The 19,088-nt window shown below is 35.0% G+C and overlaps 3 protein-coding genes across 5 annotated transcripts; all 3 read right to left on the bottom strand.

Moving 5' to 3' along the window:
• Nucleotides 1–1,232: 1,232 nt before the first annotated feature.
• Nucleotides 1,233–2,696, bottom strand: LOC140782332 (probable xyloglucan endotransglucosylase/hydrolase protein 26). The gene is made up of 4 exons (XM_073128845.1): nucleotides 2,479–2,696; nucleotides 2,195–2,295; nucleotides 1,908–2,101; nucleotides 1,233–1,818 (listed from the first exon to the last, which is right to left on the bottom strand). The coding sequence occupies exons 1-4, from the start codon at nucleotides 2,642–2,644 to the stop codon at nucleotides 1,416–1,418; spliced, it is 864 nt and encodes a 287-aa protein (XP_072984946.1). The 5' UTR covers nucleotides 2,645–2,696; the 3' UTR covers nucleotides 1,233–1,415.
• Nucleotides 2,697–5,206: 2,510 nt separating this feature from the next.
• Nucleotides 5,207–9,604, bottom strand: LOC140782369 (protein SPEAR1-like). Of its 3 annotated transcripts, none has more exons than XM_073128894.1 (5): nucleotides 9,324–9,604; nucleotides 9,115–9,210; nucleotides 5,732–5,802; nucleotides 5,567–5,657; nucleotides 5,207–5,446 (listed from the first exon to the last, which is right to left on the bottom strand). In XM_073128894.1, exons 1-5 carry the CDS (start codon nucleotides 9,519–9,521, stop codon nucleotides 5,348–5,350), a joined length of 555 nt encoding a protein of 184 aa, XP_072984995.1. In that variant the 5' UTR covers nucleotides 9,522–9,604; the 3' UTR covers nucleotides 5,207–5,347. The 3 variants fall into 3 exon arrangements, with proteins under 3 accessions (XP_072984995.1, XP_072984994.1, XP_072984996.1); XM_073128893.1 differs by having other exon boundaries at nucleotides 5,207–5,458; nucleotides 9,324–9,592; XM_073128895.1 differs by having other exon boundaries at nucleotides 5,207–5,451; nucleotides 9,324–9,592.
• An 8,014-nt stretch (nucleotides 9,605–17,618) lies between these two features.
• Nucleotides 17,619–19,088, bottom strand: LOC140782466 (protein SPEAR3-like). Its single transcript, XM_073129050.1, has 5 exons — nucleotides 18,588–19,088; nucleotides 18,406–18,495; nucleotides 18,204–18,271; nucleotides 18,023–18,122; nucleotides 17,619–17,938 (listed from the first exon to the last, which is right to left on the bottom strand). The coding sequence occupies exons 1-5, from the start codon at nucleotides 18,795–18,797 to the stop codon at nucleotides 17,822–17,824; spliced, it is 585 nt and encodes a 194-aa protein (XP_072985151.1). The 5' UTR covers nucleotides 18,798–19,088; the 3' UTR covers nucleotides 17,619–17,821.

Below are 19,088 nucleotides of genomic sequence, written 5' to 3'. Positions count from 1 at the left end.
CTTAGCCCGGTCCAAACCGGGCCGGGTCAGGCCGGGCAAGGGCGGCCTAGGCCATTTGATCATGTCTACCATCAATTAACAAATGGTGCCATCAATCGTCAAATGGTGGGCTCCCTTTAGTAGCTCTCTCTTACCCGATTTGACTTAGCCTTTGCTGTCAATCATGTTTAACCAGTTCAACCGCATGCACATACCCACTAACCCTCACATAGACATAATCATTAGACTTGACCCGTCCAAAGCTAGCTTGAAACCACTCGATTTTAATCGGGCTAAGCTCGGCCTGAGCCCGAGATGGTAGTGGGCAGCATGGGCTAAGCCTTTGCCCGCCTAGTTCAGCCCGAAAGCCCGATCTACTATTCTAATATATGACCTGACTTATAATGCATACATATTCTTATAATATTTTTAATCTCACATTGAATATTTAGTAAACTATATACTAAAATATAAGTATGTTCTCATTAAAGATAACTAAAATATCTTTATATAAATCTATTAAACTCGGCCCAATAAAATATAATATTTTTTATATTTAACCCATTACATCCAACCCAAACCAAATATCTAATGGGCTAGTAGCCGATAATGGGCTAGAATATTCTAGCCCAGCCCAAACTCAACCCGGCTCGAGTAATTAGTGGGTCGGGCTAGAATATTATAGCTCTGCCAGATGTTTACGTCTAGCTTCACATTGAGGCTATCAAAAGGATTTTTCATTATGTTAAGACATACTCTCTCATGGGCTTAGTTTTGAAAAGATCATTCGCCTTCTCATCGTGCCTACTTGAATATTCACCGCTCCATTACCGGCAACACCACATTCGTCGAACCTAATGTAGTATCGTTGGGAGCTAAGATAACCCTGCAGTATCTCCAAGGCCAAATAGCATGCACTTGCCTCCACCACGACCGAGGTCCTTTGATTCTTACACCTTCTTCATCATTTAAATATTCAAATTCACTCTCCTCCTGATTTACTCTGATAATGTCACCGCCCTCCACATGTCTAAGAATCCGGCCTTCCATGTACAGCCATACAAAGCATATTGATATCGATGTACATTTCATTCGTGAGCATGTTCTCCAAGGCAGCATGTTCTCCAAGGCACCATCCACTCGGCTCATATACGATGTTCTGATCAAATATGATTACATAGATACGTGAAAGTTAAAGAGATAGATATAATATACGCAGAACTTAATAACATTGTAGGCGAGATGGTCTTGGATGAAGTAAAGCACAAATATATTATAATCCCTGTGATCACAATCCTCGAAAAATGTAGAAGAAAAATAAAGATCATTCTTGAAACATCATATAACTTAGAATGAACAGAAGTACTTCTAAGCCATGCATGCAAGGCTTATTCATCATCTCTTACAACACTCTCAAACTTCTGCGCCTTTCATCATCAATACTGTGGCTGAGAACACTCGGGTGCCATTTGACCATTAAATCTCTCGTAGTCGGTGCAGTAATCGTAGATGATATAGTTGTTCCTCACCCACTGCATCTGCCCAAGCTGCTCATCATTCAGCTTGCTGTACTCCGGGGCGGTGTACCAGTTTTGAGATGAGCTGCATTGGTTGATATCGCCTTGGTTGTAGCAGTCGCATATGTTGAGCTGAATATTGCGGTACCGGGCGATGAACGGCGCCTGAGTCCAGTCAGTCTTCACTCTCCCTTTCTGGGTTGCCCACTCATCTGCATTCCATATGCTAGAATAAGCCTTCATTGGTCGGAAGGTAGGGAATGGAATGCCAATGCTTTCATAGTTTCTGAACACCCTGATAGGGATTTGGTCGACGAACCACCTGCGAGAAGTATCGATCAGCATTGCTTTTTTGAGGAGCAATACGATCGTTCAATTGAAGAAGATTAAGATTAATGTTAGCTAGCTTACACAATCGTTGAAGGGTTCCAGAAGATGGTGTAGTTGTGGAAATCAGCTGATGGGTCAAACCAAGGCTTGAACTGCTGCTCTTTATCTCCTACGCCGTTTGCGAAGACATTTGTGTGAATGGTGTATGGTTGTCCGGTCTCGTTCCCGAGGAACTCGAAGTCGATCTCGTCATGGTTGTCTCCGAGGGAGGTAGTCTGCAATGGATTAATTTGCAAGGTATATGTATGTCAGCCATTATATACTTCTCCTCTCTATGTTGTGAGAGACTTGATTTAGATTACACTTACATAGTAGGTCGTAACAGTGCCTGCAGAATTCCCAGGTACAAGTTTGATTTCAATCTGCACGCTTCCAAAGAGGAATTGCCTCTTTGTTCGAAGCATAGAACCTAAGAAATATAACCAAAACTTGTTAGAAATGATGCATGCTCTATATACAACATGAAGGAAGTAGAGTTCTTATTGGTCCTTTGATGTGAGATCTTACTACAAGGCTTTAGGTTATTGCATGAAACATTTTGAGTAAAAGCATAGATACTCCTCCCCTGTAGTTTGATCAGATTTTAACTTACCTGTGCTATTAGTGAGCGAGAGAGCAAAGTCGTCGCCCTCAGCCCAAGTGTTCTCGGGTCCCCATGGGATATCGCACTCGTCGTAAAACTTATTCGCATCCACGAAGTCGTAGTTGAACGCAATCAGCAATGCAAGAGCTGCGAGGAGAAGCCGCGACTCCGCCATTACAATGACCAGAAGAAGAATTCCCTCTTCTTCTTCTTCTTCTCTCTCTCTGGCTAAGATATGAAACTATGCTTAATTTGATATGCTTTGAAAGAGACTGCGAGCCTATTTATAGGATTAGTTTTTATTCTACACTTTCTTTAGGAAACTTAAAACAAAAACAGGTTTGGGTTGTTTGCCAGCTTTTCGTTTGAACTTCAAAAATAGTGCTGTGCACTAACGGTTGCCATAGGGGTTGAGAATATATAGTGCTTCGCACAATTGTGAATTAAACTATGAGAGCCGTTTGCCACTCAAACTTAATTTAATATTTTGTATGAGACCTTCAATGTATTAGTAAGAAAACATAATTAGGAGCACCTGATGGTTAAGCTTAATTTATATATATCCTGGTGGTCTAATGCTAAACATTTTAACTAATTCTTTAAATAAAGGTGAAAGGAGGGTACTTATCAATGAGTTCATTAACTAATTCCTGGTCATTTGGACTGTGATCTAAATCTTCTTTTGTGAATATTTTTCTTTGTCATCTGAATTTATTGGATGTGTCGGTTAGTATTTTCCAAATGTCCTTTTTTATAGATTTTCTATTGAAACTTCTACATTTGCTGTCAAGCTAATTGACATAAATAATTAATTTAGCTTTAGTCGACTTTGATAATATATATTATATAGCATAACTGGAGCTATATATTCTATCAATAATGAGAGGAAAAAAACAATATTAATAAAAGGTTGTGCATGCCCATAGTATTTTCTCACTATAAAACAATAATAATAGTTTGAGAGCTATAATATTAGTACTTTGAGAAAGAGTGGAGGTTTACATGGCCCAAATGCATCTAAGAAATAATTTTCTTTGGACAACGTGGAATAATCCGGCCAAAATAAAATACAGGATATGCTTCTATCTAGACTTGATATATATTACATGAAATGAAGTAAAAAAACTTGCGTGCTCAGTGCACATTGGCAAGAATTAATCATGTTCTTTTGTCATGCAAAGCACTACCTCTGAAATTAGAACACAAACTCGGCCAAATGGTCAATTCAAGGACAATAGAAATAATGGCAACATCTTAGTATTTGTAGTTAAACGCAATAATTCCTTTGGATTTAATGAGTAAACCCCTCTGAAAATAAAATCTAGTGTTAGATTACGTATCAAGGACTAGATGTATAACTGGTAGGCAACTAAGGTGTCTGAGTAAGGCCTATCATAACTTCAAAATTTATTAATATTTGAGCCTACTCGATACTAGGGTTATATATATATATATATGCTGTAGGAGCAAGAAAAAGAACAGAAATTAGACTATTTTAATTAAGCATTGCCATCATACATTGAAAGTCTCTTTCGTGAAGTATTAAAATGTCTTAAAATCTAATGAATTTTAAAATTATTCTTTAAAAATCTCAAAAGTAATATTAAATATTATTTATTTAAAATAATTTAATAGTTCAATTAAAATCAATAATTTAAAAGGGTCATAATGGAGTTCTTGCCCAGGGATTGAATTTATATTGAAATGACCCCAGGAGGGGGAGAATTTGATTGAGAGAGTGATTTGTTTCTAATGGTGATTTTGATCTCCTTCATGGAGGCCTTGCGACAATGTTGAAATCTTGGATTGTTTTTTAAGAATTCTGAGCTTTTAATTGATCTACTTGATCTAAATTTTTTTTTTTCAGTTCTCTAAATTTTTATTGGTCAAGCGTGATTCTTAATTCAGGTTATTCTTATCTTCTCTAAAAATAAAATTATTCCTATATATAATTGAAAGGCCTTATGCTAGAGGGATATAGAATGATTAATTGACACTACGGCAACTGACATAAAAATCATCATATTCTTTTGTCACACCTAATCATAGAGTAATACTTCTACGATAAGCTAGCAATGATTTAATAAATAATACCAATTGGTTAGTTTAACTCTTTTAGTAGTTTACAGATATTATTAGGAAATAGTGATCACATATCTGAAGAGGATTTATTCAGCAAACTTATTTTCTGTAAGAGGATTTATTCAGCATAATAATTAGCTAAAAATGCAAAACATAAACAAAATGGATCTGACGCCAATCACAACCAAAAATCCAGGATGAATAATGCCATATAAGTGGAAAAGGTGGCTGAAAAAGATAAAAGAGAAAAGAACATTTAATAATTTAATATCTTCAAGTACCCTTCCGATCTCCCATTTTTTTTAAAAAAACTGGCTGAACTAATTTCCATCTTTTTTTCTTCATATAAATCTTCCAGAGAATAAAGGAATAGTTTTTTTTAGTGGTTTTTATTTTGTTTTTAAGAGAGAAAAATAAAGGGAACAGTTTTACTGAAACAAATGTTAAAAAGAAAAAATGTCTTTTTATCCTGTCTTTCAATTCTTCATGGTTTATTGAGACACCATGATTTTAGGGCTTGATCATATATTACCGCAACATTGAGACACCAAACGGTCAGTTAATGGAAAAATAATTAAAGGAAACTTCTTAATAGATAAGATAAGATTACTTTTGTTCTCATTAAATTTTTGATATTTTTTCTGCAGATCATAAATGAGACTGGAATCACAAAAGAAATTCTGATGAAGCAATTAATTACAAAGTTAGGAACTAAAACATTGTTTATCACTAAAAGAAGTTCATGATGTAACTTGCATGGGAATACTATGAAATGAATCCAGTCATCCACTCAAAGCTATAACTTCAGCTCTAAATCTAGTTCTTGTGAGTCGCTCGAATTGGAGGTCTGAGTGATTGCACCGGTAGAAGAGTATATATCGTCCCATTGCTTATTCTGCACTGAATCCTAAAGAGTGAGTTTCAATGATAATTGAATGTTATTTTGAAATAATAAATTCTTAAGAAGATACATTAATTATTAAGGTTGACATAGAAAAAGGATTCCGTGTATCACCTGAGTGGCTTGTGGTATAAGTGATAGAGTCACAGAAGGTCCGAGGAAATTATCAACCAACATCATCTCATCGCTATCGTTAGTGAATGATCTGAAGTTTAACAGTAGGTTAGAAGAGGAGCATGAAAATATGGTGAGTGATCAATAGAGGGTGCATATAATCACCTGAATGTTGCACTAGAATAGAGAACTCCACTGTATCTAATATCTGCTGTTGCAGTCTCTTGAAAACGAATCTAAAAAAAATAAATATTGCATGCATGACTTGTGTGAAGTGATCATAAAGGTACTACGATCAGAAATATTGAAAAGATTGACTAACCTTTGCATTTTATTATATTGGCTGAAAAATATTTAGACGCAATTTAACACTTTAAGATTTTATTTCTACTAATACAATTGATAAATTATGTTTTAAAATATAATTTTTATTTATATAATGTGTCTAAATTTTATGGATAAGCATATACAAGTTATGAGATGTTAAAGTGAAAGATGGAATTTAAAGTCAAAGTATTCGAAACGATTTTAGAATCGTCGTTGAAGTGCTCAAATGGTGTTATAATGGTTAAAGTAGTATAAAACAATACTCAGAGGCACAGAAACAACAACTTTACATGTTCAACTGTTCGATCGGACCATCGGGTGTTCAAACATATTTTCCCGAGACAGAAGAAAATAATAGGCGTTTGAACGGGATTACGGTCGTTCGAACGGCCTTGGCTGATTGGACTTAAATTTTGATCTATCTCTATTTATCTTATCCCTAAGAGAATCCGTGGAGAACCTTTGAAAATATATTTATCTTATCTCTAACAATATAAAATGGTTTAATCTAACCTTAGGAGGCAGGCTGTCAAGTATTAAATCGGAGATATCTTTTGGAGGTCATTAGAGATCATCTCTCTACTTTAGACGGAACGTGTTGAATTATTTTCAACTTTACGTATACTCTTAGGATAATCCTCTTTTTAAACTAACACAATTTTCAATAATGACCTATTGAACTATTTTTTGGTACACAATGATCCCTTGAACTTCTTTTTAATATACAATAATTCATTGAACTATCAAAAGTACCTCACCCTCTCAATGTTATAGATAGAATCAGGAAATGACCAATTGTCCCTCTATTTTAATCAACATAAATTTTTCCTAAGTTGCAAATGTTTTTATTATATGACAATCACATGTCAATTATGGATGACAATAGTTAACAAAAATCTAATGGAAGATGTGGAATGAGATATTTTGATAGTCTAGAGAATATAGGTTACCAAAAAATAGTTCAGAGGTCATTATGAAAAACAATAATAATTCAGAGAATAAAAAAAGAATTATCCATATATTCGTTTAGTGACATTATACAACAAATGCTAGTGTATATATTATCATAACAACACTTATAGCTCAATGCCGCAAAATATATTTTTATGTACATTTGTTATTGAAGGCTATTAAATATAAACTTTTAGTGGCGTTACTGAAATGTCAATAAAATAAATTGAAAAATTTTGCATGCAACAGTTATACTAAACAAGAAAAAAAAAAGATTGAAGTCCAATCAACTTACTCAAAGAAAAGAAAAAGAAAAAAGAAAAAATATTTTCCCCTTAAAAAATTTTGGGCTGAAGTTAAATAAAAGAAAAAGAAAAAAAATCTCAAAAATCCCTAAATCTCTTACTCATTTACCCTAAATTCCCTTACTCATTAATTTACCCTAATCCCTTCTTTCTCCAACAAACCGTCCTTTCTCCCATTCTTCTCCTAAAGAAAGTGTGCCTAATCGAGACTCTGGAGAGGAAGTGTGGCGACACTGACAAGGAGGTCGCACGAAGGATCCGATCATCTTCCCAAGTCTTGCAGCGTAACAGGATCTGTGGTAGTTTAAGCATCCACTTCCTCAAGCCTTTTCGGTTTTTGGTTTCACCATGCTATTCTTTGATAATGAGTTGATGTGGTGATGGTTGTGTTCTTGGCTTGATTGAATGGATGTGTTATATATATATATATATAGAGAGAGAGAGAGAGAGAGAGAGAGAGAGAGAGAGAGAGGATATCTAGATATTATAGTCAAAAGTTATTTTCAAATATACCAACAAGAGACCAAACTCTCTCCACCAATTCTTGCAAACCAACTAGAGACTAATTTCTCTCCATTTTTGTTATAAATTGACAAAGAATGAGAAAGTCACCCGGGAGCATGTAATGACCCATGCTCCCCTCAAAATTATTATCCACACGACATTATTTTTTAACAAATAAATTTCAGAAAATGAAATTTTGTATTCCAAAGGTTTGTTATTATGTCTATTTCCTTGTGATACAAAATTATAAAAAAGCAAATAATAGTCATTAATGATAAATTAGTATATAGTGTCAAACTGAATACTTTCAAAATGAACTTCGTACTAATTATATGGTTATCATTTTCATTAATCTTCAAAGAGAAATATTATAAAGGCAAAACTAAGATAAAATGTCAAATAGGGAAGAACACCGCATAAAATAGTGCTCACACTAAGACAAAATCATAGTAGCTATAATGGAGAGATAAAATATGCCAAAAGTGAACATGACACTTAGAGAGAATATATAAATGCTCACAAAAATGACTAAGGCTCCGGCATGAACTCTATAAATTGACGACTTATTATCTCAATAATCATTAGCGCATCAATTTTATATTTTCCTTTTTCTTCATTTTCAAGATATGCAAATAAACATAAAAATTAGAAACACTATATAATCAAATTAATCAGTCCTAAAACTACACGAATTTTTACGTAGAAAACCTCTAAACTAGGGTAAGAAACCATTGATCCTTTTTAAGATCAAATCAATTATTAGATAACTATAAAAGTTATAAGATAGAGTTATAAATCCTATGTCAATACTTATGTGACTATATCTAAAAGGTCTTATTCGCTCGAACTGCTGTTGTATGGATTGCTTCGTTTAATTGATTCATAACTTTGGTGATCGGATATTAAAAGCTATATTCAACATGTTTCATCACAAAGCCTCCCAAAATTGTGATATAATTTCTAAAAATTATACTAAAGATGATAGAAGAGATATCCACCATGTAGAGTTCTAATAGCCTTAAATGTCTCGACAAAGTAAGCAGAAAGCATAGAATTTGTATGTGCGTTCTAACGTAAAATCATTCGAATGGTCGATATCAAAAGTGACTTTATTTTTAATTTTTGTTCGTAGAGTAGTTAGAACCAATCTTCTTCTAACACCCGTGCATAAAACATATTTCTCTTGACTTTTTTTGTTAAAACCACTTTTAAAGTAGTTAGAGTCACTGTCTTTCTCTCGAAACTCTACATAATCCATCATTCGATCTGTGCATATGTTCATACAGAAGCTCTAGACAATTTTGCACAATTAGATTATTTTGAAACATATTGTCACTAAAACCTTACATTAGCCTAAAATATCATCTATTGCAATTCTATAATCTTTACTTTTGGAAGAGCTCTCTTTCAGTAAGATGATGAAGATCAGGTTGAGACATACCACTGAAAACTTTTACATACCATGTGTGGATGGTCGCCAAAGAGGCGAGACGATCCAGCATTGATTGAGGAAGAAGTTGGAGATGATTGAGATGTTAAATGCACTTTAATGTCCTCCTGTTTTGATAAATATGAAGAGTTCATAAGTAATAAAATCCATATATATATATATATATAGAGAGAGAGAGAGAGAGAGAGAGAGAGAGAGAGAGAGAGAGAGAGAGAGAGACCTTGTTAATATCACTTTGGAATGAAGAGGAAAAGGAGGGGTAAAAATATCCAGCCATCATTTGATTGTGGAGCCTAATCTTTTCTAACTTTGCCACTCCGAGACCTCTTCGGGGTTGCTTTGGCTTCTCCAAGTAGGCCTTCTTTCCCCTCCTAGAGGACTCAGAACTTCCATCAACAAAGTTGCTACTGCTGCTCATCTCTTTTACCTGACAAATTAAGCACCAAACCTCCTGGAGCTCTGTAGCTATAGAGATGATCAGAGTGAGAGAGAGAGAGATAGAGAGAGAGAGAGAGAGAGAGAGAGAGAGAGAGAGATATGTAGTTAGCAATACTGCTGTGTAGCATGTGTTTGAGGTGACCATATTGTGTTGGAGTTTAGTGGTAAGTTTGACAAAAGATGATCCTATCGATTTTTATCCGGACATGGTGCATGCTTAGAGATGGATTTGATACTTTTCTGTTGGCACAAATACTAAAAAAATCATATAAATATAACCAACCAATTAATGCTTAATATTTCTAAAATATTTTTACTTATTTGTGATTTACATCCTCCATTTTTAAAATTCACAAATTGCATCCTTCATTTACCAAATATATACAGCAGCTATCTCTATCTGACACTACAAATTTAATGTTATAACTCAGTAGAGAAATAAAGTATTCACCTTAATTGAGGAAAGCTTTTTAGGAACCAAAGCTGCATTTTAGAGCTACGTTCAACATTAAGCATTACTCTTACTTCCTCCAAACAAAATGCTAATGATATAACTGTTATATGTGAGGGTCATCGAGGCCAAAAGTATCAACCTTGAGAGTCACTGAAGTTGAGAATCGATCACCATAAACAATATATTATGAATATGAATAGGAAAAACCTTATAAATATAGTTTTGGGGATTGATTGGCTATCTTTGAGTCCATCTTACTAGAGTTATTTATCGATTGGTTGAATCTTAAATAACATCCATAATTTTTTTCTCTAATTTTGGGTTATTTTCATGTAAAAATTTATATGTTTGTGATTATTTTTTCTACGCTTATTATTCTACATTGATTTATTATTATAACGTGTGGTAAAACGATGTGTAATAGTTGCAAAATGGATTTATTGACCGTTTACCGATCCTCATGTCTACATTTGTAATTAGGTCTTGCTCAATGAACCAACGATGTACTACTCCCAGTCTTAATAGCTTTTGAGATTAATTCTTTAGTTTCAGTGCCCCTCAAGATTTTTTATTATTATTCAAGAGCCCGAATGCTATATATGGGCTAGACAAAGGGCTAACACTCCTTAGATACATAATCACTTAGGCTATACTAAATTTTAGCTAATATAGTAACATGTTTAGTCTAGACTTTAAGCTATGTGCATTGCCGAATTATTGCTCAAAACTAACCGACATCGAGACTTACTTCAAGCTGTCGTGTTGCCGAATTGTTTCTCCAAATCAATCGCACTGCCAAATCATCAACTGAGCCGAATTGTTGAGCCAAATCACAAGCCATCAAATCATTAAATAATTTTCTCTATAATTACTATTCATAGTTGGAATCGATCTCATGACTTCCTTAGTCGTAGGAAAGATTACCTACCAACTCTACAAAAGTTAGTTAGTAGTGCCCTCGAGGTAGTTGCTTTCATCTTAATAACCCTCAGGAGGAACCTTTTATGATGTGGTGAGATAGAATCTCAAGAAAACAATTCAACTCCTTCCATCACAGAAGTACTTTATATATCACTGCTAATAAAATGTCATACACTCGAATACCTTTAAGTACATTTGAATCAAAGAAAATTTCTCTGCCTATTTCAATCTTAATCCCTTACACCCTTTTCCCCGAGTCAATGACTAATTTTTTTCTTTAATTTTCTTTTCAAAGTACTAACTACACTTGTGACAACTCTCATACATGAAATCTAGATATTTTTACAAATTTATCATATTTTGCCAATTGAAAACACTTCACAACTATTACTGGAAAAACATATATAGAGAGATGGAAGTTCTTATAGATCATTTGATTACCTGCGCCTACCACTGAAGCTAGCTAACATCAATAATACCGAACAGGTTCTTTATAAAGATTTTGACGAAGATGAAAGGACCTCGTAAGCAATCTAGCTTAGTGCCCGAGCCGGGATAATTAACTTCTTCATTTAATAAACAATCTTTCGATATTGGCTTGATCTTTGAACAACTTCAACAGCAAGCTTTTCCCCTTTCTTGCCTTACATATGACTCAAAAAATGTTTTACTGTCTTTTTTTTTCTAGTTTTTGATAGATCATGAACTACTGAATTAGGCTAGCTAAAGCTGCTTGCTCTTTCAAAAATGAGTTCAAATTATGTACACAAAATATTTTAATAAAAGATTCATCTAATATTAATTTCAACGTCAAGGAGAAAAGTTAAATTCATAACTTTTATTATGAGCCGATAAGATCCAACCATTGAGCCTTCTACCGGTTATATATGAAGATTGCATTTTTCACTGGCCATCGCAACTTTCTAGATTGAGCAAGGTTTTTTTTAAAAAAATTTCTCACATATGACAATAGAAGATTTAGGATGCCTTTTTTTTTTAACTGTACTAATTTTGAAAGTTTTAAATCAGGTTTGTCATCTTCATAAGACTACTTATGACCTAAAAGAGGGGTGCAATTATACTGCCCTTGACTTACCCAGGTCTGCTAAAGGTTGGACACCGGAAGGATTTGGCTTTTATCTTATATCATAACAATGCAAACAAAGAGCCGTACCTCCATGGGAGTGTCCTCTTCCTCATCGGCATATTTACAGGTTAGCTATCTCTTTTGCTTTTTAAACCATTAATGTAGGAGCAGTGATACAATACATACAAATGAGTTGCTGAAGTAAGATTCTGTCCTTAGATCTTTCATGACCTAAAATTGACATTTTACTTTGTGTCTAATTAGCCCTCACAATCTAATCATGCAGCAGTTTTCTTATATATCCCTTAATATCGTAAATTAACTAACTAGAAAATTAAGTTGATTTTGACTCCTAGGATCACAAAAGAGAGAATCAAATAACGGAATAATTTCACTTAGATTTACTTAAACTATTACTATTTTACACATACATTCTTTGAACTTTATTATTTCCAACATACACTCTCTAAACTAAGAAAATATCTATATGTACTTATTTGAATTAAGAAAAAAGTAATTATACGGACCTCTAAAATTTTTAAATTAAGGGGCAAATGTGGTAAAATTTTTTTTTCAGAAAGTGTATACATAAAATAGTGATATTTTTAGGGGGTTTAACTCCTAATTTGGGTCACGCTATGGTGATTGTTATAAAGTATCATATAATTTCAGTCATTAGATGAAGAGAGAAATTAGATATATGTATTAAATTATTTGTCTTATGTAAAAGCATAATCTCTCCTGATAGGGAGCTAATTGGGTCTAGCTTTTTATTCAAACTTGGTTTGAATTGATCAATTTTAATTGAGACTTATTTCGAGTTCTAGCTTGAGCCTATTTCATGCCGCTTGATGAGAAAATCCAAGCCTATGCCAAATCAAAGCCTGAATGAAGCTCGAACTACGCTTTAATCTACCTTGAATTTAATCTTAGGTGGTCTACACTTTACGAAATAAAATAAAAAATATGTCTATAAATTAAATCTTATTTACTATAGCAAAAGTGGTGGTAAGTGAAAGATTTATGCTAATCTTAATCTAGAAGAAAAGCCTAAGGAAATAATTGGTAACAAATAACTAGCAGAAATGCTACTAGTTTTATTGCGCATTTATTATTGATATTGTGTGATAGATCCATCTCTTAAAGCATATATTATAAAAAAACTTTATTAGTATTATAGCATATCTAGTGCAGCGCAAGTACTCAAAAATATGAAGTAGCACTTCTCATTTTATTATGAATAAGATATGGAATTGTTAGGAAATAAGAAAATTATAATACTTTTATGGAAGGAAGTCACCGATCTAGTGGTTTTCATTTCACATGATTTTGAGGTCAAACTAAAAATATAAAGTTAGAATAATAAAGAAAGGTCAAAATTGGACAGATTGGTAATTATCCAATATTGCAGTAGCCGTCGGAAGGTGGCGGACGACCAATAGTGGTGCTTGACGATCATAAGTTAGGGTGGCTCATATAGGTGATGGTGGATAGGGTTTGGAGGTAGAATTAATGTTTTATGTTAGATCTAATCCTAAGAAAATAAACACCTATGATTAATTTACTTCTACTCTTAGATTATTTTACTCTTACTCATAAGATACTCAAGACAAAAATAATTTCTCAATGTTTGGATACTTGGATGATTAAATAAAGGAGCTCAACCCCTCTATATATAGATGTCGGATATAATGAGTCATACTAGGACTAACCTGAAAAGCTAACAATACTCGAATTATGATTTGTCTTACAGGCTTGCATAACTTAATTGGACTTATCTTATAAGTCTACATGACTTAATATAATTTGACTTTTGAGACTTACATAACTTAACTAGACTTTTCTTAATGCTTACATAAGAGATAAGCATAAATTAATTAAAAGATAAATAGGCTTGATCCATCGAGTCCAATGTCCTCATGATGCAATCTGATCTGACACAGTTTGTATTAATCCGCCACACTTTCGATCACCTTGCCTCCAAGGTGTCCATAGTAGTTTTCATACCTTCTGCTGCTCTCGAACTACATGTCCTCAATCTTCATGCGGGTCTCGTTTGCCATGTGGAGGGTCTCACGATGGGTTTTGCTTTAGGGCCTACTTATTCAAGCCATAGCCAACCCTATCTGTAGGTGGATTGGGCCAAGACCTAGCCTTGGGCGATTCGAGCTAGGGTTAGTACATGCGGTTTAGGCCATGGTTCAACTGGGAGTGGTCGGAAGGCTCTAGGCGTAATGGTTAGGGCTAGATCATCGTCGGTAGAAAGCTAGGATTTTTGGCCCTAGCTTCCACCGCGGGTGGAGAACCCAATGTCGCGATTGTTGCTAGAGGTCGCTCTGGTGTTGCTATGGTGGAGGCCTCCATCTATAGGGATGGAGAATGTTCCACTGCAGCCAGAGGAGCGGGGTTGTCATAGTTTGTAGCTCCCCTCCACCTTTCTCACGGGTAGAGTTTTTAGCTGTGGCTGTGTTGATTCTATCATGACCAGCGATGCTGGCGACACTGGATGGTGTTGGGCTGCTACAGACATAGCCAAGCTCGTCGGGTCATTTTTGTGGGAGAAAGATGCCTCTAAATCTGGGCTCCATTTGGTCAATTGGGACACCTCTATGCACTCTAAATATGAGGGGGCCCTCTCCATTAGGAATCTTAATCTTACTAGATCCTTGACGTGGACAAATGCCTTCAAATTTTTGAACAATCCTAATTTGGTTTGGGTCCAAATCATGAAGCGCAAATATTCGACGCTCAACCCTTAGGCTGCTAAGGTCAAACCTGGCTCCTTGTGGGCTTGGTGGGCTTTGTGGAAAGTTACCAAAGGCCTCTAGCTTGGCCTTCGTTGTTCTATTGGGTTTGGCTTTGCTACTAGCATTTGGGAGCATCCTTGGGTGAAAAGTGTTCCTCTCAATCACCGGACTCTTTTGATTAATCCTTATGTGTTACCTCCTAGAGTGCATGTTAGTTATCTGCTCGGGGAGGCGTCCTGGTACGAGTCTCTTATCTCTTCTATTTTTGATAGCGCAACTGTAATCTTAACTAGATGACTTCCGATCGGCCTTCCAAACAGCTAGGATTGCTAGATTTGGGGGCCTATTCTATAGGACACCCTTAAGGCTTCATCTTTCTATTCCTTCCTTTGAGGGCTTACTAAGTCTTATTGGGCTAGGTGCGCTAAGATTTGGAAACTCTCAGTCTCCCCTAAAGTCGAAAATTTTATTTGGAAGTTGTTGCATGGTAAGATTCCTGCTAAATTTCATTTAAGGCATATTAACATTGATTTTGAACATTTATGTCCCTTATATGGACTAGGGTAAGAAAGGATCTCTCACCTTTTCTTCAAATGTCGCTTTGCCTCTGAGTTGGGGAGATCTTGAGCTTTCCTCTCTTTGAGACTCTTCTTGTCAATTAGTTAGATTTGGAGGTTCCTAATACGAACTAGATTGACCCAATTCGAATTAGTGTCTAAATAGAAATTTGTATGGAACTTTCAAGAGATTTTTTGGTAGATCTGGTTATTGAGTTAATATAAAATTTTGATAAGTTGTGTAGCCCTTGAAAAGATCTTTCTAATGAATATAATTTCATGCAGGTCGGATGGCTAGATTAGAAGATATCTTCAGAAAAGTAGATGAAGGTTGGAGGGTCAGCTTTGATATCAATGTTATGAATTAAATCTGGGCTGATCTAAAGATAAGAAAATTATAAAAAATTAGGTGGTGGTAGCCTCAGAAGTTAGAGTTATAATTGATCTAGTTCCACATAAATCAAAAGTCGAGATAAAAATATATAAATAAAATAGTAGAGTAAGGTCAGAATAAAATATATTGGTATATATCCGACGTTGCAACAGTCATCGAAGGGTAGTAGATGGCCAAGGGTGGTGATGGATGGCTGTAAGATAAGATGGCTGCTGGAGGAAGATGGTGGCTAGGGTTTGGAAATTGTAGAGGTTTTACGATTACGATCTATTACTAAAAAAATAAGAACGATCTAACGGTTACAGTAAAATAGTAAATACGATAATAATAAAATAACAAAACTCAATATTAATCAATGATTGGATGTCTGAATGCTAAACAAAGAAGCCTAGCTCCTCCATATATAGAGGTCTGGTACAATGAGACGTACTCAGATTAGCCCTAAAGGCTTATACGACTCAAACTATAACTTGCCTTAGAAGCTTATATAACTTAATTGAATTTGTCTTAGTAACTTACATGACTTAATTAGACTTACCTTAAAAGCTTACATAATCATAAATAAATTAAAAAATAAATAGGCTCGATCCATCGAGCCCAATGTCTCCATAATACAATTTGATTTGGCCTGGTTCGTATCCGCTCCTTACTATTTGCCTTAATGAAGTGCTATGGTCCAGGCTTCTTCAATCAATTGGTTGAAGTTGCCTTGTTCTAGCCCTGGGTGACAAAATGCCGACCCGTAGGTCCATCAACTACCTCATTGATGATTTCCAAACTCGAATCGCTAGGTTGAATATCATCAATGTTCACTTCATCTACCGTGAGGGCAATAGTGATGAAGATAGGCAACCATCTCCAACTACCAATTACTCTTCTTTTTTTGGGAGGGTTGCATCCCCACTGTTTGTAATTCTCTCTATACTTGGAAACGATTCTTATCACTTATGGAAACCTTCCTCCTTTTGAGGTAATCAATTACCTTACTACTTGAAAAAAAAATGGTCTCCTTGCAAGTATTGGAAACCCCAAACCCATGAAATTGAATTATTATAGAATTTCTAGTTTCTCTGAATCCAATGTTCAAACTCGAATGAGATTTGATTGATCCCAAAATAATTGAATGAATTTCAGCAAGTACAATGAATTCTTATAATTTGATGTTAGCTTTAAGTTAAATTATTGACGTCTCATAACTAAGGGTCAAATATCAAAATCAAACATAAGAAATAAATTCCTAACTCATCCAAACGATGATATTAGATGGGTTTCATCTCAATTATTATTTTACAAAAAATTAAACTAATTTCTAAATGTAATTAATTGAAATCCATTTGGAATTGTTTAGACATCCTCTAAGTAAATATGTGCTAAGTATTACATATGAGATTATAGTCCCAGATTAAAAAGAGAGAAAAAGTACAATTTTAATGGCTTTCATGAACATGCGAGATCTTGTGGATGAGTCTTTGTAATGCAGTACACTCTTAGTGTAGTGTGACTAGAGGAGCTAAAAAAGGCTCAAGGACTTAGGAATTAGTGTGTAAGCTCAGTTACATTTGATTGAGCAAGGGTCCAGGTTTAGGACGAGGATGTGTGGAAGCGGCACAGCCCGGACGAGTGAGGTTTGCGATGACTCATGAAAAGCAATTGATGACATTGAAGAGCTAAACTCTTGAGACCGATCGACCAAGTATATTGGACTCGAGTGGGAGCTATTGATGTTGGGTTCATACATAAAATTATCTCTCCAGCAATATGGTAATTGATTTTTATCTGAAACTTTGGGCACTTGTATCTGGAGAAGAATAGAGGGCGTCATTTTGATGAGGAACTGAGAAAATTTTGCAGCAGTCCAATGAAATATTTCTGGACAAATTCTGTAGAACTACTTCATATTGATTGAATAACTAGTTATACTTGGTCAAATACCAGCTAATTTCTTATTCTGTAGAACAAGAATAAGAAATTATGCTTGCTATGCTTTCATAAATGTATATAAATCATGAGGAGAACTCATAAAACACTGATAAAGAAATATATATATATATATATTACACGAGAAACTTTTCTGGCAAATTAACGAGCTTGTGTGCATTGAGAAGATATACTATGAAACATCATAACTTAAGTTCTAAATCTAGTTCTTGTGAGTTGCTTGAATCAGAGTTCTGACTAGTTGAACCTGTAGAATTCGAACTACATCCAACTTGCCGTCCATGCTTCTGCACTGAATCCTGAAGAACAATTCAAGTGTTATCTCGCAGTACAAACGTTCAGAAGGAATACATACCAAGGCAATAGTATAGAACTATGCAAACCTCCAGAGTTTGAGGTGGGAGCGGTAGGAGTGGTAGAGTAGTAGCTGGCCCTCTGAAACTATGAGGCAGCAACAACTCTTCGGTGTCCATAGATAAGAATCTACATGTAATTAACCACATATTAACAGATAATTATATCTGATAAAAGTATGATTTGCAATTATCTCGTGCATGTAATAACCTGACAGGTGAGCTAGAATGGACTCCAATATATCTGAAATGTCGCGTTGCATTCTCTTGAAATCTCATCTAGAACAATATGAATTTGAATCAGTAATACGAAGTTTTCAGAAAAGATTAAGCAATTAGGTGAAGTCCCAAGAGTCTAATGCGGGACTAAATAACATCACATATGGCACTCAACAGTCATGCTTTTGACATACCATGTGAGGATGGACGCCAGAGAACGGCATAGTTGTGATTGAAGAAGGAGCTAGAGATGGTGCAGATGGCATATCTACTCTCATGTCTTCCTGCTTTAATGAACTTTAATTAATCATATAAATGCGGAGAACAAAGAGGCCAAAACAACACACAGATATATAATGAGATCGAGAGAGAAGACCTTAATAGAATCACTTTGAAAAAGTGGAGATTGGGAGGAGGGAAGATGAGTCTCCATCATTAGATTTTGCAGCCTAATCTTCTCCAACATGGCGACTCCAAGACCTCGTTGGGGTTGCCTTGGCTTCTCCAAGACACACTTCTTCCCCTTCTTAGAAGACCCATGTCTTCCACTTTCGAAGCAAAAGGCATCAAAGTTGCTTCTGACCATATCTGCGTGTGTGCATGAGAGAAAAACATACTTAGATTATATAAGTCGTCAAGATTAAAGCTATATATAAAAGGAATTAATCACGGCTGAAATAATAAGACTCTTTTGAATATTTTGATTGATCGTTATACTCTTATAGATATGTAGTAGTACAAAGTGGGTTAATCAGTAGAGCTACAAATAATCTAAGATCGATACGACCGTGTACTCAGATTCTTTGCAATATAGAAAGCATCAACTACGTATATTTGGTGTACCAATTCAGCAAGGGGTTATGGATATATCATGGGA

The sequence above is a fragment of the Typha latifolia genome, chromosome 2 (genome assembly GCF_019914945.1).
Source record: "Typha latifolia isolate L0001 chromosome 2, TyphaL0001v2, whole genome shotgun sequence".
NCBI classification, from domain to species: domain Eukaryota; kingdom Viridiplantae; phylum Streptophyta; class Magnoliopsida; order Poales; family Typhaceae; genus Typha; species Typha latifolia.
The sequence above is the reverse complement of the archived record's forward strand: the minus strand, read 5'-3'. Positions and strand labels throughout refer to the sequence as shown.